Source organism: Pithys albifrons, unplaced genomic scaffold (genome assembly GCF_047495875.1).
Source record: "Pithys albifrons albifrons isolate INPA30051 unplaced genomic scaffold, PitAlb_v1 scaffold_44, whole genome shotgun sequence".
Classification (NCBI taxonomy): Eukaryota; Metazoa; Chordata; class Aves; order Passeriformes; family Thamnophilidae; genus Pithys; species Pithys albifrons.
This window is the reverse complement of record NW_027286059.1, coordinates 68,817-83,129: the sequence shown is the minus strand read 5'-3', so window position 1 is coordinate 83,129 and position 14,313 is coordinate 68,817. Positions and strand designations below refer to the sequence as shown.

The window sequence follows — 14,313 nt, the reverse complement described above, 5'->3', positions numbered from 1 at the left end:
CAGGATTCCTTCGAATCCATGAGATGCTGCGGAGTCATCATGGCCCCTTGATTCCATGAATTTCTGCAGTGTCCCAGGGTTCATTGGAGTCAATGAGGCCCTGTAGTGTCACAGTGATCCCTGGATTCCATGAGGCTCCACAGGGTCAGAGTGGGCTTCTGTTTCCTTGAGGTCCTGCAGGGTCATAATGGAACTTTGATTCCATGAGGTTCCCAAGTGTCAGAATGGCCCCTTGGTTCCAAGGCTTTCCACAGTGTCCCAGGGTCCCTTTGGTTCCTGAGAGAAGATTGCTGGGGGTGAAATTAGGAGTATCAAGTTATCCTCACTGAAGTTGCAATGGTACACAAATTATAGGTGAAGGTCCATCAGGAGTGTTTCCACAGTCAGTGTTTCAACACCCTCAGCATTACCTGAACTTGGTTTTACCTCACCAAAATCTTTCCTCTCTGTTGGCCAAGCCCCTCTTCCCTCCCCCAAATATCCCATCCCATTTGTCCCAGTTCCTCCTGACCTCCTCAGATCTTTCACCTGGATGGGCTCAGCTTTGTGACACCCTTCATGACCCCTGAGCATCTGCCTGCCCAGCTTGGTCAGTCAGTTCTGGGAACACACCTGACAGCCCAGCCCCCAAGGGGACAGGATGTTCTGCTGTGCTGGAGAGGACCCTCCTCAGCCTGGCCAGCAGTGCTGCAGGGGGGGATTCCCTGCCCCTCCCCAGCTGGTCCTTCCTGCCCAGCACCTCCTGTTCCAGAAGGGCTCACAGACACTGGGGGACTTTTCACACTTGGGTCCTTGAGCTGCCCTGGGGCATCTCTGGGGCAGTGGCCAACTCTGTGACTGCTCTGGGAAGTCATGGCCTGAAGCCAGGAGTGTGGGTTTTAGGAGGTAGTTGAAACCTCTGCAGACAAGAAATCCTGGTAATTGTTGAAGTCTTCCTTGCCTATCATTATGATGTGCTGTTTATTTTTAATTTCAAGATTTTTTCATAATTTTCTTTTTACTGACAACACCACACACTTGTTCTATTAATCTGATTCACTCTCTGTTTATGTGAAAATATTTGTTCAGCTGTTTATCAGAGTACATTTCCTACCAGTGTTTTGAATGCAGAAACATTGCTCAGAGGAGCTACTGAACTTCTTTGGGTTGGTTTCATATCCCTAATTTTGCCTCTTCTGTTCTTCCTCTCCCAATTTGCCTTCCAAGATCTCTCCAAGCTGTGTGTGCCTGGGAATGTTTTCACAGTCCTGAGCTCTGGGCCATGTCAAAGGGGACAAATGCACCTTCTGGAGAACACTGTCACTCCTGCTCACAGAGCCTCTCTTGACTGCACAGAGGAGATTCCCCCAGGCTGTTTCCTGGTGTGGGAAGAAAGGGACATAAAGGCAGAGGAGAGGGATGGAGGAGACATGGACATTTGCAATGGGCATGCTCAAGGCTGGTGAGATAAATGTCCCTGGAACAGGGAGGTTGTTCCTGCAGTCACACCCAGAAATATCAGGGCTCTGGCAAGTGCCCACACCTGAGCTGGGCTCATGCTCTGCTCACACCCCCAGGGCTGTTCAGAGACACGAGTCCTTCCCTTGCACACACACAGACAGTTCCTGGCAGCAGGTGCAGTGTCTCCCTGGGCTCCTGCTGCCACTGCCAGGGGCTGGAGGCATCTCAGCCCTGCAGAGCCCCCACCCTGCACACTCACACACTTCAGCTCAACACTGGGGTTTTCCTCTCCCTGGCATGGCCCATTCCAGCCCCTCCCTGTCTCACCAATCCACCTGCCCCAGCCCCAGCCCCACAGAGCAGCACAACCATGTCTGGCCCTGCAGCAAGAAATGGAGGCAATGGAGGTGAGGGACAGTGACTCTGTATCTGGAATGTTCAGGAGACCATCATCTCAGGCATCTCCTGCAGCCCCAGGGCCAGCCCCACTCCCCAGGACAGCAGGAGAGAATCAGTCCTGGGGCTCCTCAGGCATCTCCCTCAGCCCTAGGGACAGGACAGCCTCTTTCCATGGCTCCTCTGCACCCACAGCCTGTCCTGCTCTTCTCCTGGCACATCCCATCTCCCCACAGAGCCTTTCCCCAGGGGAACACGTCTGTGCTGGTCTGACCAGCCATTCCTGCAGCCCCTCCCCGTGCTCCCCACAGCCCCTGAGCTGGGGATGCTGCTCTGCAGGGCACAGGGGCTGTGGTGCCCAGGGTCATGGGGGCCTCTGCTGGGCTTGCTGGTCAGGCTGGGAGGCAGAGCCAGCTGATGGTGGTCCCTGCCACTGAGCCCCTGCCACACAAGCTCTTGAGTGGCCATGGAGGGTGCTCAGAGGGGCCCTGCCTTGTTCCAGTGCTGGGAGATGGGTCTGGGGGCTGCGCTGGATCCAGCCTATTATCCATGAAGAGCCATTTGCCAGTTCACACCAAGACTTTAAATTTTATCTCTGGATCACACCAACCTGAACAAACTCATGATCAGTGCCAAAACTTTCCTGCTGACTCCTTGCACAAATTGTCCTGGCAGTTCCCCTGAGTTCTCCTGACAGCTTCCAAGCCTGTTTGGAAAAACATTCACCTGCCATCAGCCCTGTCACAAGCCATGGAAACCCAGGATGGATCATCATAAACCATTTCCTGTCTGCATGGACACTGGTCACCAGCAAGCAAAAACTGAAGCAGAACTGAGTCCCTTGAGGACCAAACTGGGACAATCATCTCATCACACTGAGCCCCAGGGAGGACAAAGCAGCACAAGGAGCCTCTTGAATGTCTCTTCCTTTGGCATGTTCTTAGTAACAACTTTGAAGGAAGCCCAAAGCCTTCCTGCCCTGCCCCGCCCTCAGGAGAACCCCTTTCCTGATGGAGCTGCTGTTGTGCAGCCCAGCTGTGTCCCAGCAGTGCCCATGGCCTGTCCCTGCCTGTGATCCCAGGACAGACACACAGCAGGACGTAACCAACCTGGCAGAGGACCAAGGCCTTGGTCCAACACAAGGGCTCAGAAGGAGAGTGTGGAAGTGGAAAAGGCAGCTCTGAACAGACCCCTCCTCTCTGTAAACATGGACTGTCCTGCAGTGACCTGTCCTTTGTGAATGCCTAAGAAGATCAAACAAGTGACTCCACAGTCCTTTATTTTGTGTAACTACTCAAGAACTATTCCTCATTTAGACAGTCTCTGGGTCAAATACAAAAGGAAGATACTGGACTGGACTGGAGATTAATTAAAAAATTTAATTGTGCACAAACTCATGACAAGATGAACCAATGCCCCCCATCAAAATGCTGAGAAAGCAGGATGGACCTGAAATGAGTTCCATTCTGAATACTATGCAGAAAACAAAAGTTAGTGTCATGCATCTGGAGAGCATCTGGTCATCATTTTCCTCACAGCATCCTTGAGCTCCTGGTTCCTCAGGCTGTAAATGATGGGATTTATTGCTGGAGTCACCACTGAGTACAGAACTGACAATGTCAGATCCAGGGATGTGGAGAAGATGGAGGGAGGCTTCAGGTAGGAAAACACACCAGTGCTGACAAACAGGGAGACCACGACCAGGTGAGGGAGGCACGTGGAAAAGGCTTTGTGCCGTCCCTGCTCAGAGGGGATCCTCAGCACAGCCCTGAAGATCTGCACATAGGAGAAAACTATGAAAATGAAACAACCAAACAATAAACATGCACTAACCAAAATGAGCCCAAGGTTCCTGAGGTAGGAGTATGAGCAGGAGAGCTGGAGGATGTGGGGGATTTCACAAAAGAATTGGCCCAGGGCATTGCCCTGGCACAGGGGCAGGGAAAATGTATTGGCTGTGTGCAGCAGAGCATTGAGAAAGCCACTAGCCCAGGCAGCTGCTGCCATGTGGGCACAAGCTCTGCTGCCCAGGAGGGTCCCGTAGTGCAGGGGTTTGCAGATGGCAACGTAGCGGTCGTAGCACATGATGGTGAGCAGGGAAAACTCTGTCACCATGAAGAAGACAAAGAAAAACACCTGTGCAGCACATCCCATGTAGGAGATGGTTGTGGTGTCCCAGAGGGAGTTGTGCATGGCTTTGGGGACAATGGTGCAGATGCAGCCCAGGTCTGTGAGGGACAGGTTGAGCAGGAAGAAGTGCATGGGGGTGTGCAGGTGGTGGTCGCAGGCTACGGCGCTGATGATGAGGCCGTTGCCCAGGAGGGCAGCCAGGGAGATGCCCAGGAAGAGCCACAAGTGCAGGAGCTGCAGCTGCCGCGTGTCTGCCAATGGCAGGAGGAGGAACTGGCTGATGGAGCTGCTGTTCGACATGAGCTTCATCTGGCAATGGAGCACTGTCCAAGTAGGGAAAGATAGAGACAATTTAGGACAGACTTCTAAGGGAAAAATCAGCCAATATCTCATAGAATTTACTGCCCAATCCAAAAATTTCAGATGCAATTTTTCTCTCTGGGCTGATTGTGCTGGTCCAGGGAGTTAGTTCAGCCCTGATGCAGTGGGCACATGGAAACTGGTTTGTGAAAGCTCCAGTACTCACAAGGAGTGCAAGGTGTAAGAAAATTTCACTCTGCTCTTGTGGCAGAAGATTCTGGACTGCAGAGGACAGGTTTAGTTGAACTTAATAGTGAGTTTCTCTGAGGTTTTTGTTATAGTTTTTTGTTTTGTTTTTTTTCTATTGCCATATCAATCAAGTGGTATTATTAAGTCTAAAAATTGGTGAATGAAAGTGTGAACATCCTTAGGACGGGACAGATAATAGTGCTCAGCTCTCAGTGTTTTAGTTCATAGTCAGCACAGATAGATACAGTGCTGACTGCTCTGTTTCCCATCTGCCCTGCACTTCCATTTGTGGTGCTTCAGAGCTGATTGCAGAGTAAAATATCTGTGCAGGTTCTGGTGACAATGTCAGAGCAACCCTGAGAAGGCTGGAAAAGGGACACTGATGGTGCCTGTAGGGCACAGTGTGGTGATTTCTCATATTGTCTGTTTTATTCAGTTCTAATTGTAGAAGATGGAGAATTTTTGTGCCTGCTGCTGGACTGAGAAATTAATTTCTGTGTCCCATTGCCTACCTGGGCAAGCCAGAGCAGAAGACATAAAGAGCAGGACCAATTCCAATCATGTGTCACAAAACCTTCTGTGCTTCTTTAAAACTCCATTCTTGAATGTCCTGTTGTGATTTGGAGCTGTGAGCAGCCAGCCACCGTCAGCACCCTGAGAGTGGAAGGATCCTGCTCTCACCTATCATGGTTTGCTCCTTCCCCCAGCCCTGTGAGCAGCTCTCCAGGTTGGCTGAGAGCTGACCCTGGCACACAGCAGAGTCCCTGCCCCAGCACAGCACCCTGGGCTGCAGGACCCTGCTCTGCCCCACAGCCCTGGGCACCCCTGGCTGCACCCCCCGGCTCCACAGCTATTCCAAAGTGTCCCTCAACAGCCCCCTCCTCACACATCCCATCAGCTGGGGCTGGGCCAGCTTTAGGAGATGCCTCCTGGAGCTGCCCCTGCATTGCCCTGCACCCACAGACTCACCATGTCCAGCACTGCAGATATTTCTCCTCCAAGAACTCTGAGTCATCCTCCCAATGCTGAGCCCCTTTAAGCTCTGTCTGTGCCCTGCTGGTGTCCCTGAGCTGCCCTGGCAGTGCCCTGAGCCCTGCTGGGCTGTGCACAGGAGCTGCTCCTGGGCAGAGCTGTCTCTCTGCAGTGCTGCCCGCTTGCCAGGAGCTCCCTGTGTGCCAGGAGCCCGGCCCAGCTCAGCAGCACAGCAACAGCCCAGGGCATTTAATGGCCCCCTGGGGGGTTTGTGTTGTTTACATTAAACTCAGTCCATCAGAGTAACTTCAAACAACTTTTTAAGAAGTCAATTTGAGAGTGAAACACTGAAGTTTCTTGTGGTGCTAATGGGTCCCACTGAGGGACAGGACTGAGAAAGTGTCCCCAGATTCCAGCTAGAGCAGAAAACTGGAAGGAGTGATGGCACAAGTATGGACAAGGAAGGGAAAGATGACTCTCATCTTTAATAAAACTGGCTGTGTTTCAGAATTCAAAAGGCTAAGGTGTGACTCCCAGGCCCTGGGAAGGGAGATCTTGGCCCTCCCTCCTTCCTTCAGACCCTTCCTGGGGCACTTGGAATGTGGGAACATGTAATGCCAAGGGCAGCACAATGGGGTGGCACCTCCCAGGCTGCTGAGCAGGGACAAGGAGGCAATGAGGCCCCAGGGCTGCAAGTTTCACTTGTCTCCTCATGCCATCAGGGGCACACACAGCAGCCATGGCCAAAGGCCTGCACAAGTTGGCTCTCTTGGGGCCTTTCAGCTTCTGCACATCCCTGTCTCCTCTCCAGCCCAGGCTGTCCTACGGTGTCCATGCCCTGCCCCTTTCCCTGCAGGCTGTCGGCATCCCCCGGCTGCCCCACCTCGCTGGCCCCTTCCTGCACTGACATCTCTCCCTCCTCCCTGGCTCTTTCTCCCCAGCTGCCCTTGGTGACATTATTTCTTTCTCATTCTATTTCTGACCACAAAAGTAAAAGCTCCACCATCTCTGAAACCACCACTGTGACACTGCAGGACTATGGGGTTTAACTCAATGGGTCTCTGGACCCCCTAATGTCTGAGGTAATTGATTAAGAGATTGATATGGTGCAGTTCAGAGTGTATTCTTGAATGAAAGAAGTTTGCAGTGCACCCTTAAGGGGGAAGGAGCCACCTACAGAATGCAGGAGACCTTTTGGCCAGTAGAATGTTTCCATGTATGCTTAACTGAGCTGACTGACCAGTTCTGAGATGACTTGCTGTGGAAGAAAGTAGATAAATGTAAAGCTGTAACTAACAATAAAGTCCTTTGTCTTCAGTGTAAGCCTTCTGATTTAACTGCTGCCTGAGTTTGTCTCTGCCTCCTCTGACCGCCGTAAATCAACCTTACCCCGACACAGGACCTTGTGGAATCACGAGGTCACTGTGGAATCTCATGGATTTAAGGGACGTTTGTCACAGTGCAGGGCCTTGTGGAGCACAAGGGACCAGTGTGACACTGTGGGACCTCACGGAATTGTGACACTGCAGAGTCTCATTGATCCAAAGGGATCATTGTCACTCTGTGCAACCTCATGGAATCAAAGGGTCATTGTGACACTTCAGAGCCTGATGAAACAAAGGGGACATTGTGACACTGCAGAACCTCATGGAATCATGGGGTCACTGTGGAATCTCATGGATTTAGGGGGCCATTATAACAGTGCATGGTCTTATGGAGCATAAGGGACCAGTGTGACAGTGTGGAACCTCATGGAATGAATGGCCCTGTGTGACACTGCAGAGTCTTATTGATCCAAAGGGATCATTGTTTCTCTGCAGAACCTCATGGAATCAAAGGGTCATCGTGACCCTGCAGGGACTCAGGGAACCAAAAGAACTTTGGAACTCTGTGGAACCTCATGGGGTGATGGTGGAAATAGAAATCTCAGACAATGTTTATTAGAGAAGCTGCCTCATTGAGCTGTGAGGGGCTGAAAGGACCCCTTGCTTTCTAAACTCCTTCTCAGAGAGGAGCCTGAGTGTATCTTAGCCTCAGATTTACTCTGCAGTGTAAATTATAGAGGTGTTATTGAATCACTTTTTCGCACAGGTTTTAGTGATGGCAAATCAGATATACTTATGTAAAATGAATTACTTATTATGGGAAATGAGTAGACAAAAGAACAGACAAGTGAACAGATAAAAGATCTTAATCCTTTACTTAAATATGTACTATCCTGTGGAAAAGCTAAAAACCTCCTAGTAGAGTCTATTATAGCATAAAATAGTGCAGTGCACTGTGTCAAAGCAGTTATTTTAAAACAGTTGTGTTGAAGCCAGCAAAGAAACTATCATTAAGCAGAGATTGATGTAATTCTCACACAACTAAAGAGAGCAGATCTCTCTCCTTCCATTAACCTCTGGGCAGTGACCATGAAGAGCCGTCCCTGCTTCATGGGAGAAGCTCCACACACTTCAAGGCAGTCTGTGAAAGGATCTGCCATATGGAAGTTGGACAGAGCTTTTAGAGTTATACAGTGAGGGATTGCTAGTCATGAATTTCCAGGCCAGTGAGCAGCTTATCTGTCAGATCCTGTTCCAAAAAGCAGGATGAGCATTTGCAGTTTGGTGAACCAGGCTGGTTTTAGCAGAATTCAACACCCAAACAGCCCCTTGGTGGCAGCGGTAACTCAGCCCAGAGAGCCTGCATTGTTTGCATTCTCTGAGTGGATTCTGGGCCTGATCAGGGCAGAACATCCTGCCATGGTCCATAAGGCTCTGCAGTGCCACAATGGCCCCTTGATGTCATGAGGTTCCAAAATGTCCTGAGGTTCATTAGATTCCAGCATTCCCCACAAGTCACAAAGGCCCCTTAGTTCCATGAGATTCCACAGTGCCCCAGGGTCCCTTTGTCTCCATAAGGCTCTTCACAAGTCACTATGGCCCGTTGATTCCATGAGGTTCCAGTCTCCCAGGGTTCCTTTGGTTCCATTAATCCCTGCAATGTCACAAGAGCCTTTGATTCCATGAGGCTCCACAGTGCCCCAGGGCCCCTTTGGCTCCATGATGCCCTGCAGTGTCACAAAGCCCCTTCATTCCATCAGGCTCCTCAGTGTAACAACAGCCCCTTGTTCCATAAGGTTCTGAAATGTCTCAGTGTTCCCTGGGTTCCCTGGGCCCTGCAGTGTCACAATGGCCCCTCATATCCAAGAGGTTCCACAGTGTCCCTGTGTTCATTTGGTTTGATGAGGCCTCAGGTGTCACAGTGGCCTCTTCATTCCATGAGGTTCCAAAACGTTCCAGGGTTCCTTTGGTTCCATGAGGCTTTGAAGTGTCACAATGGCCCTTGATTCCAAAAGGTTCCAAAATATCTGAGGATTCCTTTGGTTCCCACATGTCACAATTGCCCCATGGCTCCATGAGGATCCGCAGTGTCCCAGGTTTACTTGGGTTCCAAAAGCCCTGGAGGGTCACAATGACTTCTTGATTCCATGAGGTTTCATAGTCTCCCTGGATTCCTTTGTTCCCATGAGGCACTAAAGTGTCTCAATGTCCCCTTTGGTTCCAGGAGGTTCTGTGGTGTCGCAATGTCCCCTTTGGTTCCAGGAGGTTCTGTGGTGTCACAGTGTCCCTTTGGTTCCAGGAGGTTCTGTGGTGTCACAGTGTCCCTTTGGTTCCAGGAGGTTCTGTGGTGTCACAATGGCCCTTTGGTTCCAGGAGGTTCCACACTGTCCTTGCTGGAACACACCTGGTTGGATTTTGCCCCACCTGCAGAGCTGCCTCCAGCCCTGGGGTCCCAGCACAGCAAGGACAGGGAGCTGTTGGAGCAAGTCCAGAGGAGGCACCAGGATGATCAGAGAGATGGAGCAGCTCTGCCATGAGGGAAGGCTGAGAGAATTGGGATCTTTCAGCCTGGAGAAGGGAAGGCCTTGGGGTGACCTAATTGTGGCTGAAGGGAGCCAACAAGAAAGATGAAGAGAGACTGATTACAAAGATCTGCAAAGACAGGACAAGGGACAATGGTTTCACACTGATAGAGAGAAGGGTTAGATGAGATATTGGTAAGAAATTCTTTATGGTGAGGGTGGTGAGCCCCTGGCACAGGTTGCTCAGAGACGTTCTGGCTGCTCCATCACTAGAAGTTGTTCAAGGCCAAGCAGAATGTGGCTCTGAGCAACCTGGTCTAGTCAAAGGTGTTCCTGCCCCTGGGGTTGGAACGAGATGCTCTTTAAGGTCCCTTATGACCCAAAGCATTCTATGATTCTGTGGCTGGTGGGTGATGTGGTGGTCAGGGCTGTCTTGGGCACAGAGACCATGAAATAATGGGGATTTCTATTGTGGGTGAAGGGAGGAGGGGCACCAGCAGAACTGACACCTTGGACTGACAGCTGACAGACTTTGGCCAGTTTGGGAAACTGATGGATGGAGTCCCTTGGGAGTCAGTCCTGAAGGAGAAAGGAGTGCAGGATGGATGCAGGTATTTTAAGAAGGAAATCTCAAAGCACCTGGAGCTGTGCCTCTGTGGTCTGAGACAAGCCAGGGTGTTGCAGCTTCTGACTCAGGTGGGTCTGGAGGACCACCTCACAAGTTTCATTTTCACCTTAAAAGGACATGTTTCCAGCCTCAACCAATTGGAGTCAGACCACCGCACCTAGGGCGGGGTCACTTGAGGTCATATATACCTGTGTTTTTGAATAAACGGGGGATTTGCTTTACATCACATTGGTTTGTGCAGTCTCACTAGGCCTGGTTTGCAACAATTGGTAGGACCTCGACGTGACTTGAGGACATGAAACCCACCTGCAGACCTGCCTAGAACCTTAAGAAGTGGCCCCTGAGAGCTGCTATGCCCCAGCTTTTTCGGTGCTTTGTGGAGAAGCCTCCGAGAGCTTCTGTCTCCCGTAAACTTGGGAGTTTTGTGTAGTGGCTCTGAGAGCTGCTGGAAGAATGTGGACTGAAGAAACCATGACCTTCGAACCGGTGAGTTAAAGAAACATGGGAAATTCCAACTCAACTAAAACGAACTTATTGCTTGATAAATTTGAAAAACTAGCTCGTGTTACAAAAACAAACATTGAAAGACAAGCATTACAGGAATTTTTGGATTGGTGTTTCACTCGAAGGCACCTAACAGATGCCAATTCCACGCTTTCCATAGAAGTGTGTGATAAAATTGGGGCAGATTTGTGGAATTTAGTGCAAACTGCACACGAAAAATTTCTGCCGCACATTTTGTCATATGCAGCTGTAAGGAAAATGCTGTTAGAGGTAGAACGAGCCCGTAAAAACCTCGATCTACCGGAGAGAAAGGAAAAAAGTCTGTTTTTGCAAGGCGATTTTTCCCCTGAACACCCTTCTGCACCGCCGTGGGCACCGCTGCTCGAAGAAACGCTGCTGCGGTACCCCTCTCTGCCCGTGCCGCCTGCGGAACTCCCGCCGTGGTACCCACACGAGGCACCGCCCGCTCCCGCTCCGGAAAACCCGGCAAGACCACAGCAACGATGGAATCAAAGCTTTTCCACGCCGTTCGCCGCCGTAAAAAGCCAAGAAGTCGTCTTTGCACCGCCTTACAACTACCAAGAAACAGCCTATGCACAGCAAATGAGGCCACCAGCTGCCGCTGTAGAAGCAGCCGGACCTCAGCAGCAACCTTGGAACCCCACGAGACACGCCGCAGAAAACCAAACCGTGAGTGACTTTTATTTAAATCCCAACTCCGAGAAGGCGTGATGGGGAATGCCCTCAGCCGAGAGAGACATGTGGAGGGGGGGACAAACCCCGTGGAGTTTCTCTCTCCCTGTCCATCCACCTTCGGCGCCGGCTCCGCCGCCGCCGCCGCCAATGCCCTGCGGGTACCTCGGGGCTGGAGTCGCCCCGCCGCCGCGCTCCCCGCCGCCCTGCGGGTACGCCGGAGTCGCTCCGTTGCGGCAAGAGGCGGCCGTGGGAGACATTTCGGCAGGAATCGAAACCGCGTGGCCAGGAAAACAAAGAGACCACGTGATGGCAAAGCCCGCGAAATCAAACAAAGGAACAGCGCGCCCTTACCATGAGGTGCAAGGACCGCCCAACCCCCCTCCCTACTCCATGGCAATCACAGCGCATGCGCCAGGCGCGGGTATGCCGCAGCCTGCAGGGGTCAGGGGAGGATCAGTTCCCGTGCCACCCCGACCACCTCCTGCGTGGATTGACCGTGTCATGGAGAGGGGAGAGACTCCTCCCCAGTGGAGCGGAGCCACCGGAGCTCCCCCTGGTCGTTCCCTTCACTGTGCGCCAACCACAGCGCGAGCGCCCTGAGAGCGAGTTCCCACAGCGCCAGTCACGCAGAACACAAGCTCTGCAGCACCAGCGGGGACCCTCTCCCCGATAGCCGTGTGCTGCCCGCAGCTGCCAACACAGGCACCGGAACCCTCAGCACCCGCAGGGACTTGCCCCGCGCCAGAAAACTGGCACCTGCAGTCTTCAACAACAGCGCAGGAAGAAGCCTCTGTTTGGGACATGCTGGGGGGAGCTGGGAATCACGATGTAGTAAAAAAGGGATTTGAAAGATCCAAAAATGCTGCTTTAGCTGTCTTTTCTAACCTTCCTAAAACAGGGAAGCCTCTGGTAACTCAAAAGACCATTTCAGAAGCCTTCACAGCTATGGTGAAGCCAGATGAAAAGCATCTAGCCACCATAATTCAAAGGGTAGTTAAATCCAGAGAGTATCTAAGTGTATCTCTTGCATTTGTAACTTGTCTTGTTGCTGTTACTAATCAAAATGTATGGATAATGCTTTCTCAACAGGCAAATCTAAAAAATTTCTGCTCAGATAACATGGTTAAAGCAGGAGAACCAAACAAAGTGTGCCTTATAGGAATACCTTATCATAACATCAAAGATTTCATTCCTTTTGGTATTCAGGAAGCAAAAGTGTCCTGCAGTGGTACTGGAGAAACCATAGCAGACATCATATGGCAATTGAATACTCCCTTAGAGAGAGATCCACAAGAGCTAAGGTTAGTAGGAGCTCTCCCTGGAAATGAGTCATGTGTTGAATTTCACCCTGTGCATTCCAGTGTATCAGAATGGTCAAACAAACACTGGTCACAGCAATATTTTCCTGTGGGAAGCACAGATGTCACTCCTCATAATAAGAGTTACACCAATAGCAGTTGGTGTTGGAATGTTGTTGGTTCACAAAATACAAGTTACGCAAAAACAAGATTGGTTCACACAAAAGGTAACCAGAGAAGAGCGTTGCCTCCTGGATATTTCTTAATTTGTGGTAATAGAGCATGGCCTGAAATACCTGCCCAGGCAAAAAGTGGACCTTGTTACTTAGGCCAGCTGACCAAATTTACACAATCAATACAAGAGCATGTTAAGTGGTCTAGTCCTCAAGTTGAGGAAAACACCATAGAACATTGGAGTGATACAGGAAGTTTGCTAGCAGCAGTTTTTTCCCCAGTTGGTGTAGACAGAGCATTACGTTTAGTGCAAATGCTTAACTACTGGGTGCAGGAACAACTAAACATCATTGCCAAAATGCTTAATGATTTCTCAACAGATGCTGATAGGATAGAACAAGCAGTATTACAAAACAGAGAAGCCCTAAGATTCTTGTTGATGATTCATGGTTACCAACGTGATGAGTTTAAAGGGATATGTTCCACAGAATTAAGCAAACACTCCAAAGAAGCACAAGCAGTGAAAAATAATCCTGACAAGCTACCTATATTTTGAAATTCTGTTAACTTTCAGTTAAAGTGCAGTTTTGAGCTTATTGCACTGCCAAGTTGCCCAGCAGGCTGTAGGGATAAGGACACCTGTCCCCTCAGCTGCTGAACATTTTCTGCAGAATGTAAATGGTTATGTTTAGCCTTTGTGAATTTCCTCTGTGAATTCACACTTGTTTACTGCTTTACCAAGGGTGTATAAGGACTAAAAATCAAAGCTTCATTCTCAAACCTCTGTGATGGCCACACAGAAGTTCTGAGAATGGACCTTGAACATAAGGAGATTTAGCTCAGCTGGACTGAACTTGCTTCTTTGCTAAGGGAAGTCACTCTGCACTCTTGGACACTTTGCACAAAACTTAATAAAATTTGTAGTTTGTTTACAGTGGTCTGTGCGGTGACGACTGCACAAAAAGACCACAATTTCACGTGTGAAAGAAAAGTTTCTTGTTTTGCACTAGTTGTAAGTTTCAAATTCCAAACATACATGTCTTAGTCACGTATTAGTTTGTGTGAGTTTACAAAGGTTACTGTACCTCCTTCCAAAAGTCTATTTTGAAAAGAGAGGGGGAGGTAGGGATGTGTAACCTGCAAATACGCTGTTAAGTCTTGAATTAGCAAAATTTAAGACTTTCAAAATGTTATTTCTCAATTTTCAAAATTTTCAGCCTTTCTGTTCAAGTTGCAATATGCATGATGTGTATTATGTTGTTTGCATTTTTGCTTTGTTCTTTGAAACAAAAGGGGGAGATGTTGCAGCCCGATTCAGGTGGGTCTGGAGGACCACATTACACGTTTTGTTTTCACCTTAAAAGGATATGTTTCCAGCCTCAACCAATGGGAGTCAGACCACCACACCTGGGGTGGGGTCACTTGAGGTCATATATACTTGAGTTTTTGAATACACTTGGGATTTGCTTGAACATCACATTGGTGTGTGCAGTCTCCCTAGGCGCTGGTCGGCAACAGAGCATTGTGAGGTCATCCAGCACATCAGGGAACCCACACAACAGAAATTCCATCTGGGGGAGCTGAAGGAGTGGGGCAGGAGGGAGAGCCCCTCGGGTTCTGATTCTGGGGGCAGCTCTGTCACACAGCCCCACCAACCCTGGCAGGCAGGAAGGCAGCCT

At 50.1% G+C, this 14,313-nt stretch overlaps 1 protein-coding gene across 1 annotated transcript; it reads right to left on the bottom strand.

Moving 5' to 3' along the window:
* Nucleotides 1-3,291: 3,291 nt before the first annotated feature.
* On the bottom strand, nt 3,292-4,286 carry LOC139685213 (olfactory receptor 14J1-like). The gene has a single exon (XM_071581852.1). The coding sequence runs from the start codon at nt 4,273-4,275 to the stop codon at nt 3,334-3,336; it is 942 nt and encodes a 313-aa protein (XP_071437953.1). The 5' UTR covers nt 4,276-4,286; the 3' UTR covers nt 3,292-3,333.
* Nucleotides 4,287-14,313: the final 10,027 nt, after the last annotated feature.

Coding starts and splice junctions, on each gene's coding strand:
- LOC139685213 (XM_071581852.1), bottom strand. CDS start 4,275: ATGAAGCTCATGTCGAACAGCAGCTCCATCAGCCAGTTCCTCCTCCTG.